This window comes from Eucyclogobius newberryi, unplaced genomic scaffold (genome assembly GCF_026437365.1).
Source record: "Eucyclogobius newberryi isolate DKJ021-1_F unplaced genomic scaffold, fEucNew1.0.hap1 SCAF_12, whole genome shotgun sequence".
NCBI lineage: Eukaryota > Metazoa > Chordata > Actinopteri > Gobiiformes > Gobiidae > Eucyclogobius > Eucyclogobius newberryi.
Window position 1 is genome coordinate 12,474,894 of NW_027315746.1, and position 18,874 is coordinate 12,493,767.

At 39.8% G+C, this 18,874-nt stretch overlaps 1 protein-coding gene across 1 annotated transcript; it reads right to left on the reverse strand.

Moving 5' to 3' along the window:
• Positions 1-2,799: 2,799 nt before the first annotated feature.
• On the reverse strand, positions 2,800-14,005 carry oprk1 (opioid receptor, kappa 1). The gene is made up of 3 exons (XM_072440328.1): positions 13,758-14,005; positions 10,107-10,459; positions 2,800-3,445 (listed from the first exon to the last, which is right to left on the reverse strand). Exons 1-3 carry the CDS (start codon positions 14,003-14,005, stop codon positions 2,901-2,903), a joined length of 1,146 nt encoding a protein of 381 aa, XP_072296429.1. The 3' UTR covers positions 2,800-2,900.
• Between the last annotated feature and the right edge of the window lie 4,869 nt (positions 14,006-18,874).

The window sequence follows — 18,874 nt, forward strand, 5'->3', positions numbered from 1 at the left end:
CACTAAAAAGAGTAAAAAAGAGAAGAAGGCCAAATATAATATAATATGACTTTATTTTGCAAGTTTGAATCACATTTGAAAGTTACAGCAAAAATAGTCAAACAAATAAACGATGCAAAATGGTGCATCATCTTTATCTGAGAAATTAATAGACACCACAATGGTAAGCAGGTAAAGCAGGTTTTGTTCTGTACTTTAATAACTAAAGTATTAAAGAAACCATAAATATGTGCTGATGATTGATGAATGCAATTAGAAATGAGTTAACGATATAAGGCACACAAACAAGGCACAGAACACAGTGCAGTACAAACTCAATTATGAGCAATATTTTCTGAACATTTGCACTAAAAGAAGATGAGATTACACATAGTATTGTAAGAAATGATCATGTGAGTCACTTATCTGCAACATTCAAATGTCTCTGCTCACGTACAAATTAAAGGCGCACTATGTCACTTCTCTGGTTGAGAGTGCGCCACCTGCTTGTCTCCATGGAGATGTTTTCCCCGTTCTTGGAAAGTTCAACAGTACACGTTTAACTTATCTATCTCCATTAGAAACAGTGTAAAAACCCTTGATTGAACGAATGCAAGAAGTAAATAAAGTTCGAGTTTAATGCCATACTGTGGGACATTCCAGGCAAACATCTCCATAGAGACAAGCAGGTGGCGAACCCTCCACTAGGAAACTTATATAAAGCACCTTTCACATTTTTCTGAGAGTTACAAATACATGCAGCAGCTGAAAGCATCATTACTTTGCTTTGTCATTATTCTAAAATATACAAGTGAATTGTTCTTTTGCTGTAATTTACAAGACAAGATATTTACAGAGCATTTTAAAGCCGTGATTATCAATTAAGGCGCCAAAGTTGGTTGAAAATCTGAATAGAATATACCAATAGTTTAATTAGTTCATCTTAACTTAACCAGCTTTCAAATCCAAGAATAATATCGTGGATTATAAACTTAACTTCAAACTACTGAAACAGATATACGTCAAAGAAGACATGTGCTGTTTTATTTTTTGTATTCATCATCATTATTTCACATTTTGTTAATTAAAAACAGTAATATTGATCTAAAACAGCTTCATGGTAGAAACATGTCTATTAACGTCATGTTCCAAATTGTTGAAAATGTGTCACTTTTTAAACCTACGTGTATAACCTGGAGAAAAAATAAATAAAAAATCTGAAGTAAGCGCAGAACAATGGGCAGGGATAGGAATTTTCTGAGCACTTCATTCTCAAAGCAGTACAATACAGGATTATTCAAACACGCTCGAATCCGTCACTTTAAACACAACTCTGAGTAAAACAATGATAATGGAACACCGTCATGGCATGGTATTTAAGGCTCCGAAAGCTCCATTTTATATAACAATGCCCTTTTTAATGAACGTTCTATTTAAATGTATTGTTTATTGTGAACCCAGTTGTGACAAAAAGTAGATTTATAAAGCCCAGCTGAAAATCACTGCAATATAATCCTTGAGAAAGCACTAAAATACAGACCGACACCATAACAATTAAAGTTTTGTCTTGCTGTAACCTCGGGCGGGTGTCAAAGCCCTCTGTCCCACATGCACAGGGGTGAAAATGGGTGTTAGATCATACGTGTTGTACAGGCTTCTGTTGTTGTGCTGCATTTATGGCACAAAACCTGTTGAGATCAATGACACTGAGGGAAAAAGTGTGAAAGTGCAACATTCTGTACAGGGAATGAGAAGACACACTTTGTTTTTTACAGGTTATATACAATACCATAAGCGCTATATCTATGCTACATCTATATCATTTCTCTATTGTGTTTTTTTTTTTTTGTTCAAGTGTAAAAGAACTGCACAAGTCAAGTGACATTCAATACATTTCTGGGCAGTAAATGTTCCAATTTGCAGTAAAAGCGTAAATGGCAGGATTAGTAAACAGACTTTGATTTACTAACAACATTCGGCGTCTTTTCATGTTTTTATCATCCGCATATTTAAGTAATATAATAAGAAATACTTTAAACTTCAATTTACATCCATTTATCATTGAGTTTATGTACAAAACATTGATGTAATTGTCTATTTTTTGTGATTTCAAGAGGAAAAGCATATAAACAGGCCTGAATACGTCTCATAAATGCATCAAGTTATATTTTTGTCTTTATATTCTTCTTTTTTCATTGTAAGCAAATATAGAACAAATAATAGTACTACACTCCTTGAAGCATCTGTGACCTTTCTTCTGTCACTTTCTCAAACGTGGTAATTTCAAGTTCGAGGAGGTTTTTTTCATCACGTTGTCGTTATTGCACGTTAATCGTATAATCTTCAAACACTGCGATGCGTGTGATATTTAAACCAGCAGCTTATTTGGCATCATATTAGGATTACCTTTCCAATATATGTATATGTCAGATAAACAGTGGCATTGTGTTCTCAGAAAGGTATGTTACAGGGCTATTTCCAGATAAGAATCAGCTCAGAAACACTCCACAATTTAGTGAATCCAGACAAAACTTGATTTTCAACTACTTTACTGAAATGCCTCCAACATTAAATTGTAGCACCCTGAGAAAAGCTCTGAATCACACAATACGTCTCCTTTAATCTTTTCCTTTTTGTTTGTTTGTCTTTTGCACATTATAATGCGTCAAGCATATTTCATGATAAACCTGGAGCTATTTTATATATTTCTAAGCAAGATCTGCTAAAGGAAAGTGTCAAAACCATTCTAAAAGCATCAGATAGGACTTTTAAATCGTGCAAATAAGTGTTGGTTGGCATTAAAGTGTGTGTTGTCGATCAAACATCTCATCTCGCTCCTAAACGACGGTGATCTGAGTGACACACACGTCGTTGGAGTCATCCCAGCCCTGATACCTCGAGGATGACGAGTCCATGGCTAGTCATACGGGCCGGGGCTGCCTGCTGCCGTCCCTCCTGCTGCCGTCCGCCGGACAGGAGTGGTCCCTGAGGGTGCTCCGGACCCTGCTCACCCCGTGGAGGTGCCCCTGTCCCCTGGCGCCCGGGCAGCAGAAGTCCCTGAAGCACCGCTTGAAATTCTCATCCAAAAAGGCGTACAGGATCGGGTTGAGGGAGCTGTTGGTGTAGCCGAGCGCCACGCAGAAGAAGTAGGCCGCCATCACCTCTGTGGTCTCCGGCACGTTCGGGGATATGGCCTTGATCAAAATGAAAATGTGGATGGGGGTCCAGCACACGACGAAAACAGCCACCACGACCATGACGAGGCGCGTGATCCGCCGGAGGTTGCGGTCCTTTTCGGGGGATCCGGAGAGCAGGCGCACGCTTTTGAGGCGCAGGACCATCAGCGTGTAGCAGACAGTGATGATGATGACCGGGGCGACGAAGGCGAAGATGAAGACGCACACCTTCATGAGGGTGTCCCAGTACGCGTACGGCTCCGGGAACTGGAGGGCACACTCGGTCGTACCTGTGAAGTCAGGAAAAATGACAACGTTATGCTTGCATTTTGCGGTGTTGTGTCCGAAGTTGAGGATAAGTGTGACAATAGAAGGGTTAGTTATCGATTTGTTGAGTATAAACAGCATTTAACGCCACTATTTTCCGCTGAATGCTTGACTTTGTGTCCCCAAAATGGCTGGCGTTGAATTTGACTTGACAAAAGTTACATTTGGTGACTAAACTTCATCATAATCAACATAAATGGCTTGAATGTTTGTGCTTTTCTTTTGCAGCTTTGAAATGGGGCGATGTGACGGTAACTGAGGCGGACACAGAAACGTTTAAATCTTTGTTCTTTAGGGAGATAAGTTGAGCTTTTTAAAGGCTTGTACGCGATGAGTCGTAGCGAGGAAATGTCTGAAATGGGTCATTAAGAAAGTCCCTCTGAACCAGGTACAAGCCCCTTAGTCTTTAGCCAGACCACTGACATTTGGAGCCAGTTCGCCGTGACATGAAAGTGTTAATAATGGAATAAAGTAGCCACTAAAGGTTAATTTGATATTTTTTGTCTTTTTAAAGGTTTCAGTCACACTCCTTTTCCTATTTTGGGTGGAAATTTGAAGACTTTGACCACTCAGAAGACACATATTCTCACTGTAACATTTGAGGTTTTTGTGGCAGCTGAAGTTTATTTGAAATTTAGCAAGATATTTAAACGTTTGGTGCATTTTTAAGTTTGTTATTATCCAAAAAAAGTCATCTATTTTTTGCTTTTGTTAGATACATGGTCAAATCTTCCAAAAACATTGATTTAATCCAATTATTTCAAATTACATGGACCAAATTTGATAGGAAAGTGGAGTCAACGTGAGTTAAATTGAGAGCTTTGCCTTCACGCCTTTCTTCACCTCTTCCTTTAGCTAGAATTCATGTCATGTAGGCACCAAATCACTCATTGATTTGTCCATTCTTTGCAATTTGGAACATACTTGCAGCATATGAATGGGACATTTCCACGCACTGCCGCACCAAGGACACCTCCAGCTCGGTCCTGTTTGATTTCTTTGCAGATTCCTTTATCCCTGACCGGCTCCTCGGATGTGATTAGACGCCCACAGTGGCAATAGGGCAGACTTGTCCGGTCAATACTGTAATAATCTGTATAGTGTGTTCATGTCTCAAAAGCAGTGAAGGAGAGGTCTCGCTGGTCTTTGCAGCAAACACTGTTAGCCCTGTGTCATTTTTTATACATTCAATACTGTGACATAATATCAACCATCCCTGCAATATAGACAGCAATATTTTCGGTCTCTATAACGACCACTTACTGCAAATAAGTGGTGAATAAGTGCATTTTTTTATCATCTTTATTTCTATTTTTTGCGCTACCTTCATTTATACTAGATTTAAGTATATTTTTAAGAAAGTTATCTGTTCTTAATATTTCCTCTTCTCTTCCTCTTCTGTGTTGCTGTGCCTAATCTGTGTTGCAACATTGGAATTTCCCCATTGTGGGACAAATGAAGGTTCTCTTATCGCTTAATGAAGTACTGATGCTGAATACTGTGCCTTTCTCCTGTGTTTGACATCCACAGTCTCCGTTCTTCTCTACAACTCCAGATGTATTTCAATGATGAACCGTACTGTATTTTCACAGCAGCATAATCACATTCTCACTTTAAAAACAAACTGCTAATGCGTCAAGTTCAGCTTTAAAGTGGCACTATGTAACTCTCTGTCGGAGTGTCTGCCACCTGCTTGTTTCTATGGAGATGCTGTTGCTTTACCTCGAGATTCATTCATTTCTATTCAACTTTTATCGGGAGACATTTCACAGTTTTTTGTGTTAACTGGCACCGACTAAAAGTATATTTATTTATTTGTTTTCAAAAAAAATATATTGAAAGCCATTTTATTTGTTTTCAGAATAAAATTGAATCACACAAATTGGTAGATATAAATAGAGGGAAATCTTTTCTCTCTTATAGCCCTACTCTATTTAGAGCCTGGAAAGTTGCAAATATGTGTCACATTAACCTTATCTCCATGGAGACAGATGCCACCAGGTCAGATCTGCTCGCAGTAATAATTCATATTTTCCCAGACCTTTCTATATATAAAAAATATGATTGCAATTGAATAAATGCGAGATAGATGTATTTAATGCCGTAGTGTGGTTAAGACTAACCTTCAGGATATTATTATTATCAGGCCCGAGCGCCACAAGCTGGCGAGAGGCCTATTAATCCCGTAAGGCCGGCTGCGAAAGTGCGCACGTAGTGCGCACGAAATCGAGCGCGAAGCGCTCGCCCACTTCCAAACACTCACTAACGCACTCCTTCACTCATGCACGCCCCGTGCATACTAATTAGTAGTAGGAAAATGGAACATTACCGTTGTAAACGGGCGAAGCCCGTGCAAAAGTACGCACTAAACGAGCACTTTACATTGAGATCCCCATATAAAGCACTCATTTGCGCTAAGTAGCTCACGAATACGTTCCCCATCTCTTGCATCTACCTGCGTTGCACCAATGAAATTTCCCCATGTGGGACAATAAAGGAATATCTTATCTTATCTTATCTTATCTTATAAGCATGTAATGCAAAAATTGAACATTATTACTGTATAGAGGGCCAAAAACACAAAGTGGGCGGAGCCCACTCAAAATTAACGAAAGTACCCGTCAGTGACCAGGGACCCACACCATGAGGTAGGAAAGCGCGAGCGCTTTCCGAAAATGTATAGTTTATGATATTTGAAAAATGGGAAACATTGATTTCGCATCGGAATATTATTAGGCCCGAGCCCCAGCAGGGCGGAGGGCCTATTGCTCCCGCAACGCTGCCGAAGGCAGCGTTGCAACTGTCTGACCAAACATGCGGGCGCAGCCCGCATGTTTGGTGCCCCGTCGCCCCTGGCAAGTACAGTGAACTAGCCCATGCCGAAGGCATGGATCATGCATACTTACTCCTGCTATGACAGAAATAGTCAACAATTTGTGAATGGGCGTAGCCCATTCACAAATTGTTGACAACAGCAGCGCGAAGCGCTGCATTCCTCCAAAAACCCTCCTGGCATCGTCCCGTACGCGAGAATCCATGCCGCAGGCATGGGCCATGCTTGTATCTGCTCAAATCAATGGAAGTCTATGGGGAGTGGGCGGGGCATCCCGACGGAATGGGGAGTGACGAGCGCGTAAGCGCTCGTAATGATGATTCCACCCCATGGCGGCATGGGGAAGGCTTAGAGCTTTCAAACGATGTATAATTTGTTGTAATAGTGGAAACGGCTATATTGTTTTTGCTAAAAATATTATTATTTTTATTTTTCTTGTTCTTCTGCTTTTTGAGCTCTAATTTGACCCCCTGAACATGCTCAAAAACTCACCAAACTTTGCCCAAAATTCAGAATCGGCGAAAAATTTGATTTTTTCTGGGCCATTTTTTTTTCGTTAAAAAATGGCGCGACAGCGCCACCGACAAAAGTCAAAATACATTGCGCCTATGGGAGACGCCCCGAGGTCAACTTTGTCGTAAAGCTACAAAATTCGGGACACGCATTCCTCTCGTGAGGACAAAAAAAAATATTATTGTGGCCACGCCCCCAGACTTACCCTATGGCCGCCATCTTCCTTTGAAAATGAAAACAAGCTGAGTTAGCCATTTTGTTTACGTCAAACTTTGACGAACTCCTCCTAGGGCGTTTTGCCCACCGACTTCAAAATCGGCGTACGTCCTCTGGACAAGTGGGGCATCTAAAGTTATCCAATTTTTTGAGATACCTTTTACGGTCTGTGTGCGGCGCAGCCGCAAAGTTGGACAACTTATTTTGGAATATTGCAGATCTAAAAATTGTTCCCATTTGATCAAAACCAGTCCGATTAGGACCAAATTTGAATCAGTTGTTAAACTTTCTAGTTTGGACCAGTTTAGGCTGACAAAATTGAAATGGGCGCGATAGCGCCCCCTACAGAGTGACCTTTAAATTAACATTGAAGGTCAAAAATTAGTTTTACCAAAATTGTCTAAACTTTACCCAAAATTCTACTTTGCCGTCCCAATCACAAAAGCCAATCACAAAAATGCCTAATTTTTTACGGCGTAGTCGTAGCGATGACAGAAACCTCCCATGTTATCCCTATGGGAAAACCACAAAATCTCTCAAATTACCACATTTTTATGTTTTACACTTTAACGAAGTCCTCCTAGTGCGTTTTGCCCACCAACCTCAAAATTGGTGTACGTCCTCTAGACAAGTGGGGCATCTAAAGTTATCCAAATTTTAAGGATAACTTTTACGGTCTCTGTGCGACGGAGCCGCAAACGTTTCCCAGAATTCTGACTATTTGGCCTTCAGAGTGGTCTATAAACAATAGAGTTTTTCCAAATGACATGATATTTTGAACAAAATTCTAATTTGCCATCCTGATCATAAAAGTATGAGAGCCAAAGTCATATTTTGTACGGCGTAACCGTAGCGTTGACAGAAACATCCCATGTTATCCTTATGGGAAAATCGTAGAATTTCTCATATCACCACATTTTTACGCTTCACACTTTAATGAACTCCTCCTAGGGTGATTGTCCGATCAAGTTCATATTTGGAGAATATCATCTACACAAGCGGGGCATCAAAACTTATCCATATTTTGATTCTAAGTGCTACGGTCTCTGTGTGGCGGACCCGCAAATATATGTCAGAAATGGGAAAACAGCGAAATCTCTAAAATGACCACATTTTTACGCTTCACACTTTAACGAACTCCTCCTAGGGCGATTGCCCGATCAAGCTCATATTTGGGGAAAATCATCTACACAAACGGGGCATCAAAAGTTAGTCATATTTTGATTTTAAGTGGTACGGTCTCTGTGCCGTGGAGCTGCAAATATACTGTCACAAATGGGAAAAACGCCAAATCCTTGAAATGTTCACATTTACGCTTCACACTTTAACAAACTCCTCCGTGGGCAATAGCTCGATCAAGCTTTACTTTGGGAAATATCATCTACACAAGCGCGGCATCAAAAGTTATCCATATTTTTATTCCAAGTGCTAAGGTCTCTGTGCGGCGGCGCAGCAAATTTGACTGACACTTGTGTTCATTTGCACTGGATTGGCCATGTCCAATGTGTCCCCGTCTGTCAAGTTCTTTTTTAATTCAACACACAATAAGGGCGCCATCTTTATCAAGTCGAAAGCGCAGAGTCGGAAGGCCGGCGGCCCGCGAGGGCCGTTGGATGCCGCTTGCGGCTTTAATTCTTTCTTCTTCTTTCTTCTCGGGACCAACCCCCCTATTTTTCACCCAGTGAACATTGACGAAAAGTCACAAAAATTTGCACACCTCTAAAAATCGTGCCTCTCTACATTCTGGCTATTTCCCTTTTCTAAAATAAAAAAATTGGCGCGTCAGCGCCCCCAAATGTACCAAAAATGCATTGAGAGATGGGAAATGGCCCAAAAAAAATCTGATCGTAGAATCATGAAATTTGGCGCAGAGGTAGATGGTGACAAGAGAAGTAAAAAATATTATTACGGCAACGCCGTCTGCCCAACCAAATGTCGGCCATATTGCTTCAAAAATGGCTAAACATGACTTCGGAGTTTTTCCAAACGTCGTACTTTTACGAACTCCTCCCAGGGCGTTGGCCCTAAAAAGCTGAAATTTGGTGAAAATGCTACTGAGGAGTGGGACATCAAAAGTTATCCAAATTACATTGATACCTGTCACGGTCTCTGTGCGGCGAAGCCGCAAACTGTAGCTAGAATTTCAGAAATCTCCCATATTTAAAATTTCTGCCGTTTGCGCAGATAAAGTCCGAATTGCATCAAATTAGAATAAGTTGTTAAACTCTTTGCCCTAAACCTACTTGAAGTGAAATAAATTCATTTGGCGCCACAGCGCCCCCTACAGATTTTATATGGAGGTTAAATGTTTAGTTTTGCGAAATTATATGAAATTTGACACACAACTCAATTTTAGCATCCCCATCAAAAAAGTCAATGAGACCCATGTCATAATTGTTATGGCTTTGCCGTAACGATGACCGAAACCTTCCATGTTATTCCAATGGGGAAATCGCCAGAACATGTTTACACTTTAGACTTTCACAAACTCCTCTTAGGGCGTCAGCCCTATTAACCTGAAATTTGGTGAGACTCATCTTCAGGGGTGGACCATCAAAAGTTATCCACATTTTTATTCTAAGAGTCACGGTGTCTGTGCGGCAAAGCCGCACATTTTGCCAAGAATTCAAAATAAAATTGCTTTTTGATGGTAAAACAAAGGGGAGAAGATGTGACAGCGTCACAGATTCAGCAGTAGATGTAATAAAAGGACAATTGGGGCGCGTTAGCGCCCCCTCCTCTTGCGGCGTGGCGGCGGCGTGGCGAGGGCCAATCATTGCCGCTTGCGGCTATATTTATTATTATTATTATTATATTATGTCACCTTATCCACGGAGACAAGAAGGTGGCATATCCTGCTCCAGAAAGGTTTGTGCACCTTTAACTCCTCTAAAAACAATAAACCAGCGAATAATAAGCAATTGACCATAATTATTCTTCAATAGAATAGTCAATAATTAAGTAGAAGGTAATTACATCATCTCTTACCTATTATCTAACATAGAAGAAACAAAATAACCAATAATAAACCGAAAAGTAGCTTGTGTTGTGTATAAGTTCACCGTTATTGGTCTGAGTGCTGCCCAGGATCATGGCCGGGATCCCCGCTCCGGACGACAAAACCCAAATGATAACGTTGATGATCTTGGCTTTGAGCGGCGTCCTGAAGTCCAGCGCCTTGACGGGGTGACACACGGCGATGTAGCGGTCCACACTCATCATGGTGAGGGTGAAGATACTGGTGAACATGTTGTAGTAGTCGATGGAGATGAAGACTTTGCAGGCCACCTCGCCGAAAGGCCACGAGTTGAGCAGGTAGTCGGTGCTCTGGAACGGCATCGTCGTGGTGACCAAAGCGTCCGCCACGGCCAAGTTAAAGATGTAGATGTTTGTGGCCGTCTTCATTTTGGTGTATCTGTGGAAAGAAGGTTTGAGTTTAAGTGTATAAACGTGTTTTTTACCGTGAGCTGTGTATTCCTCTGTGCCTTTTATTGATTTGAGTAGTTTTAGGTTTTTATAGTTCTTTATGGTTTCAGTTTATATTTATATTCTCATAGTTTTTCTTTTCTTAAATCCACTGTGTGCAGCGCTTTGGGAACAGTCTCGTTTATAGAACAAAGTGGATGGATATGTAACTTTTTCTGGTGGGTGTCAGCCACCAACTTGTCTCCATGGAGATATGTTTGCGTTGCCTGTACAGCATTAACTGTTTCCATTTTACATTTATTCAGTTTAAAGTCGTCATTGGTGGTTCTCTCCACTTTTCACAATAGTCAATAGTTTTTCTTTAGTATTTCAAAGTATTTTCTCTATTTGAGCTGTTAAAACAAAACAAAAAATCAATGACCAGATCCTGATAAATGAAAAAACTAGTATTGAGCAAGTCTCAATGCAAAAACAAATATGAATAGGACAAGTTTGGACATTTTGTGAATATTTTAGAATAATTTGGATAAATAGTAGAAAGACCACACTATAATATCAAAAGAGACATAGTTTTTCCCCAGGTACTTAGTATTGAACTATAACATAAATAGATCATCATTTTACATGTTGCTATTTGTAATCTGCAATATTGATCTATGGGTTTGTAATACAAACAGGTTCAACACTGCAGAACTGATAAGCCCCGCCTCTTCATAGTGACAGTGAAATGTCACTGTAACAAGCAGCAGATTGTCATTTACATGTTACATGTTTAAAACCCTACATGCTTCACATGTTTTGTATTTTACAAATTATCACAACGAAGTACAGGGATGTGGGCAGGGATAAGGGGGAGGTGATTTTCTGAGCACTTAAGCCTGAGTTGCAGGACAATACAGGATTACTCAAACATGTATGAATCAATCAAAATACAATTTAACGATGACGACGTAATTAAATAAACAACAATGAAAGTTTGTTGTTGAGTTTTAAATGTCTGTATTGTGACAACAGCCATGTGTATGAACTTGTCCTGTCACAAGTGGGTGTAATCCCTCATTCCTCCAGGGGGGATTCAGCTGACGTCATCTGGACACAGGATATTTCAACTCTCCCCCAAGAGTCATTCTCAGTCTGGTCTTGTTCATTATGAATTAATCAGATTGAGAATGACTCTTGGATGAGAGTCAAAACATCTTGTTTTTCTAAAAACATTGTCCAGATGACTACAACTGAATCTTTTTCTACAACTCGTCATGTCAATTACAAGTACCATAAGCATACAGTCCATGCAAATGTGGTGACTTTGGAACAATATCTCCAGCTCACTCACTCAATGCAAGCCTCTTAAAGGCTTGCATTTCTCTGTACTAACGTTTATTTTTCAAAAAAATGTGTGCAGAATAAGAACCATTATGTGGCTCACAATGCACAGATTTACAAAGGCCACTATCTGGTCCTGGAAAAGGGAAGTAAAGACACGTGCTTGAACAGGCATGGAAGACAATTGGTGAAAACAGCATTGACAAGGGCGGCTAATTGACAAAAAACGCATTAATTGGATGAAGCAAACATCATTGTGCCAGCGGAGATAATGTGAGTCAGGTTAGATGTGTAAAAGGAAAAAATAAGCTTCGTTACAGTTTGGATAACAGTTATTTTATTGAATTTTAATGAAGAAAACAGTTTGTACCAAAACATGCCATAGGGGAACATTTTGGAATTCCAACCATTAAAATGACTTGTTTTACAGAACCCCGATCTAAAGCTACAATGATAATGATTAGCCACAATACAGAGGATAAAAATCTTTAACTGTCACACAGGAAAGGTGTATTTTAGATTGAAAACATGCAACATTAATTCATGTTTGACTTGCCGTGTCTGGTTTTGTTAACGGAAGGTGTAATGTACAAAACTGTAACGTATGTATGTAATGTGTCTACTTAATTAATACACTAACTCCTTAATTGTGTCATTATAAAAAAGATATCATTTGTTTACTATGACATCACTGGGCACAAACATGACTTTTTGTTGTTGGCTTATCAACAGTTCTTCAAATTAGTAATGTCTTATGAATGTAATAAACAAACAACATTTCATTACTAATGCCACTTACTCTGAACAGTTACTCTGAATCGTAGCAATTATACGTTTATGGTTAAAACATGCTCTAAACAAGAGGCCATGCTAAAATCAAACTGTAGCCTGAGCGGTTGATTACACAGTGGCGCCGTAATGGTCCCTAATTATATCACTGGGTGGCAAATGTATTTATGAAAATGTTTGAAAAGCATTTATAGAAATACTACATCTTATTCATTGAGTTTGAGTCCAATTTAACCACATGAAGCTAGAAAAGAACATTGAGCTTTTCTCTGATCATATGACATTTTCATCATTCTGGTCAGAAAAGGCAAATTGCGTTATTGTTAAAACAGATCCTTCCACATTGTTCGATCTCTGCTACTCGTAAAGCTGCAGTTACTCAAGGGCCTTAGTGTTTACTTTGGAAAATGAACCTTATTCTTATTGTGTCTTTTCAGTTGTTGCCTAAATGTTTATGTTCACTGAAAGGAACCATTATTTGTTATTTGCAAATATGATTTTGGTTGTGTATTGACCATTGGTTTAATAGCACAACAACATGATCGACTACAGTCTAGGAGATGATGACAATTGGAGCAGGAAATGAATATCTTTCACCGCATCATTCTCTTCAGTCTATTTTACTTTATGTAATGGACATTGTATGGTATTATGGTAATTTAATATAGAAAAAAGAAAAATGCTATCCTTATTATTCATGTATTTGCCGATGTATTTATTTTGCGCAAGTTTGCATGTTCTCTTTCTTTTCCACAAAAGAACATAAATGGCATCAATGCAGTCATACCAACAGAAACATGTAGGTTGCTAGGTTATTAATCACTTCACAAGGAGCAGCAAGAATAAAACTAATCCCACCTCAATCCTACATAACATAAACATACCCTTGTAACCAAAATCTGCCTCTATTTTCAAACCTTTTCACTCACAATCTTGGTTAGAAATGGCACATAATGGACAGTTACCGGTGCTGAAATACTAAACCTGATCTAAATCCTACAGTAATAACGCACGCATGAAACACAACACATTGCCCCCCCCCTCATTTGCGTCCAAACGTGGCCCCTAAACTCATGTGCATTAGTGCATCATGCAAAACAAACTGTGTACTCGGGGAAAGTGCCATTTTGAGTTCCCACCGCTATTACGCACAGGTTCAAAACAACAAAACGTACCTTATGATCACGTACATGACCAGGCAGTTGCCCACCAAGCCCACCACAAACACCACGGAGTACACGGCCACGATGAACGGGGTGATGTGCGGCATCGGCTCGGGGTCCGTGTCCCAGGTGCCATTGGGCGTGTAGTTGGACACGTCTGAGAGCGCGGGCTGCCACGTAAAGTTGGGGAGGCAATTGTCCGGCGGATGATCCGAGGCGCACCGGTCGTCTTTGAAAACGTGGACCACTCCGTGAGCCATTGCGCCGGTGTCTGAGAGGAGAGGAGACCGGGGGGGGGGGGGAGAGACGCGCGCGTGCGGCACCGGACCCCGGGCTGGGCGTACACTGTGACGGAGAGTGAGCGCACGAGTCTCCAGAGCGCATCATCGACAGCGGCAGAATGGGTGCAAGGACAGAGCAATTAAGCATGCAAAACGCCTTACCTGATTCAGCAAAAGTTCGCACGATCAAGACACAAGCAAGAGAGCTGGTTTGGAACGTAGACGTGGGTAAAAAAAAAAAAACGTGAGAGGGGGAAAGAGCGCAACGAGACCACGCGCGCACCGGAGGATCGCACCGGTCTCTCCAGTGGATATCACACAACGAGGCTATAGATCCAGCTCTGCAGCACCTACACCTGCCAACACAGCACATTTAAGAGTGAGAAATCAAGTGGGGGGGGAGGGAGAGCCAATCAAACCTCGAAATAAACTGATCAACTTTTGTAAACGTATAGAGATGGCAGAAGAGTCAGATGTGATGGTATATTTCCATAGTGTTGTCGTCAGTGTCAAGCCTTGAGATGTTCCCTAGCAACTCCTGTCAGTGCAGCTGCAATGCAAAGCTGCACCTGGAGAGAGGCGTGGACGAGAAACCACACAATAAATAACTAATCCAACTTAGGGTTTTTTCCAAATGGTCTTAAAGGACATGAGTAAGTTCCAGTAGATGTAATGGGTGAGTTGTTGTTTATTAGGTTCTCCATTAAGCGTTGTCTTAGCTATTCTCCACATTTTAAAAAGGACAAAAACAAAACCCTTCATTACATTCAGAAAAACACAGTTAGAAATCACTTAAACGTTTAATTAGATAAAAATACATCAACAATGAATCAATATCACTAATTGTTCCCGAGGGGCAATTCAATAAATTCAATTGAATAGCTCAACAAGGTCTCAGTGCAGCTCAACAGGAAGTCTGGTCATGTTCAGGACCAGCAGATGGTGTGTCAGGGCAGTTTGAGGGGAGTAGTAGCCCTCAGGACAAAAGACCCCTGCAGTCAAAGCGTCCAGGGGGAGCCAGCTGAACTCTTCTAAATCCTCTTCTGAGCCTCACTCTCACGTCGCTCTGTTGCATATAACATTTCAACAGTCTTTTCACAGACATTAATATTTGCTGTATATATATATTGTAAATTCAATGGGATTTCCAAGCCTTCGGGATCCTGAACACAACAGTTTTTTGTCCAGTCAACAGTCAGTTAACTGTATGTTGTTGTGTTAAAACCACTTGTGCCAGTCCAAAGTTTAAAGAATTGGATAGAACTGTGCAAGGGAGGGCATCTGGTATGAAATGATAACTAAAAAGAAAATGCTGAAAGGAAAGAAGAAGAATTTTTGGGAGACATGTTTTTCCATCTCAAAAGGGAGACCTGGGCTTGTGGTTTTCTCCTTTTAATTTGTTTTTAAAATTATGTAAATTACGTTATTCCAATGCCAAAATGCAGTCTCAGTGAATATGTGTCATCAGGTCAAGTAACTAACCTTATTAGTCATGTGAATAGATATTACACCTTTTCTTTGTGTTTCCATTTTCAAGATAAAACGAAAAGCAAATTGTAAATCCCATAACAAGACGGCTCTTTTCAACATTATCATATCACACTAGACCAGAACATCCAATTACCTGAAATGTGAAATAAACCCATTTGAGATTGTTTGTCATTCACCCAAAAACTGCATTGAACAAGTGAATGTGTTTGTTTTATGGTGCAACAAAGCCAGACAAGGAAATAATAACAACAAGGCATTCAAACTGTGCCATTATGCAGTTGCGCTGAATTCATTTTTGTTTGTTATGTTCAAGCTATAAGACTGATGATTCAACATTTTAAGGTAACATAGAGAACGTTTATTTGTCCAACTGTGGGACAATGCACGGTTCAAGGACAGCAGGAGAATAGAAACATGAAATAAAATGACAGTAAATAACTTCAAAATATACTCAAAGCCTCTGCAAGTAGAGTAAAACTGTTATAAAACCCTATTGTGATGCTTCTCCGCTGTTGACTGTCCTTTCGTTGACCGCCCCAGCTCACAACCTTGACCTATCGACCTGGATGCTCCTCGTCTGCCTGGACCTCCCCCCACATTCGATGAGCCGCCCTACCTCCCTCCTGACTGTTTCTGGCTCCAGAGTCTATCTGCAAATGGATGTGTCAGTCCTGGGACATCTACATTCTGTCCGTCCGAGGGAGTAGGCTCCTTCAGTACTTCAATCTCCTCGAGGTTACTTTTTCCCACCGTTTTTTTTTTTCTTGCTGAGAAGGAGGGTCAGGGGATTCTCTGGACAGTTATCCATTTCCTGTGAACGTTGTTTAATCTAATTACTGTTTCATTGTTTGATTACAACAATATTGGGAGGCCAATCGAGGTAACTGCTGTTGTGATTTTGGTGCAATAATAATATATTGAATTGGAAGAATCCTTTGGCTTGGAGAAACGTTTCTTTTTTCAGCCCAAAGGCTTTATTAGACAGTAAAGTTAAGCGTGAAGGAGGAGTCAGAACTCTTCAACTAGCGGCCTTTATAACCCTCTGACCGAAATGTTTGATCAAGGCTTATAAATCAGAACTTTCAAGGGGAATAATTCAATTCAGTTTATTTTTGTAACTCCCAGAATCACAACAGCATTTGCCTCGAAGTGCGACAGTGAAAAACAGATGAAATAATGTTCATGGGAAATTAGCAATTAACATGGAATGGAATTTACATTGAGAGAACTCATTAACATGTATTAGAGGATTTTAATTTCCAAAACATTTCAACATTAAATAAACTGAGCTATTGGAATCAGCTCTTTTGGTTTCCAGTGTTGTTAGTCATGGTTAGTCACAGATACAGTCCTCTCACCTCTGCCCCTGATTGGTCCATTATCCATGAAGCTTTTTCTTCTTTTTAAAATGATACAAACCTCAACAGAACTTATCACAACTGCAGTTGCCTCGAAGTGCGGCAGTGAAAAACAGATAAAACATAGGAAATTAGCAAAGACCTTCTCGTCAAGGAAAAACTACAAAACCTTGGGGAGAACCAGAGCGAAGGAGAGATCCTACTCCCACGGACGGACAGGCTGATGCACTTCCATTTGCAGATAGACTGTGGAGTCAGAACCCCTCAGGAGGAGAAAGGGAGGTTCATCTAACAAGACCTCCAGACGGATAAAGATCTGTTCATCTGGAGCAGAGAGCGTTCCTTCAGGCACCTGAGAAGCACTTGGATATCTAAATTATATCAATGCATTGCTAACCTCTACTATATACTGTATATTAAAAACTGATGGGAAAGAGAAGGTAAGAGTGGGAAAATATACACAGAATTTAGCGGTAAAAATGTATCACTTTTTTCACAACACCATGTTAAAGTACTCAAGGAAATGCTAAATGACAAACTCCTATCAGGTGTTTTGGGACTGTCCTCAAAATATTGAACTCAAATGAATAATGCGCTGCAGTATGTTTTCGACATAACCACCCCTTTCAATTTTAGAACTATGTATTTGGGCCTCAAAACTCCTGCCATGGACACGATGAATGGATACATCTGACCATCACAAAGGCTGAATGGCTGAATAAAATGTCACCCTCGATCAAAGACAGGACTTACATATGAACGGACATTAGACAAATGCAACAAAATTACATTCAGACTCGTAATTTGGCTTTTATTTTAATTTAAATGCGCTGTGATTTTGTTTATTTTTATGCTTAGTTTATGTCTTTTTTTCGTTCTCTCTGGTCGTGTTGTGCTCAGTGTTCCATGTTTATTCTTCTTTTTTTAATTAAGAAAAAAAACAAGAGAAAAAAAATACACTGAATTATGTATAATAAGTAAGGTTTTGTGCAGTCCAGTTTATATGAAGAATAAATAGTGTGTAAACAGGTTAAAAGAGTTTCATTTTACAGTGTTGTTTACTGTACAAGTGCACTTTCTGGTGGTCCATGTTTGTTTATGGAGAGAATATGGCTTTGCTTGCAACGTTTCACAGAATCTGTTTTGCATTTATTCCATTACAGCTTTTTATATTGTTGACAAAGACATTGATAATATGCAAATGAGGGTGACTCTCCACAAATGTGACCTCTAACTTGGTCTGGTGCTAAGTTCAATGCCACATACTTTTCAAGCAAATTATTAACATTATTACGGATAAATAGTGCACCTTCAGTTCCAAACTTTGTCTATCTTGTGTGTGGGGGTTGTTGTTGGATACTTGTTGCTTGGCAATAGGGACCAATAATAAAAGTAATGGTGATATACAGTCCCTGCCATTGTGAGGAAAAAGGAATATTAGTTTAAAAATAGCACGCTACAAAGAGCATATCTGTATGAGTCATGCCCAACTTTGCATCTAATTATCATTTATTTTTATTAATGACAAAAGTAGATCAAATCAAGAAGACAAATAAGAAAGCATTAAAATATAAAGAATCTATTAAAAGCATCAAAATATGAAGAATGTATGATTTTTTGTATTTGTTTTTTTAAGCATGTCTCAAAATTGAAGCAGAGGGGCAATTAATAAGATAATAAATCATGTTAAAAAGCATAATTTTCATTCACTACAGTCCAGACCTGAATGTAACGAATCCGCCAAGCGAAATCTAATGTCACCAATTAAGTCAAATCATTTATTAATTGCGGCTTCCCAGTATTATTATTAGTACACCCTAATTTGGCAGATTCTTCAAAATGAGGGATTCAGTGCAGTCCGGTGCTGGACACGTGCCAGACTCTGACTCCGTTTACTGCATGTGATGGAACAGAGGGAACACTGGAGAACATAAAAGTGATATCATGATCGAAATAAACAAAAAACTAAAGATATGAGCAAAATCCGAGACTTGAAATA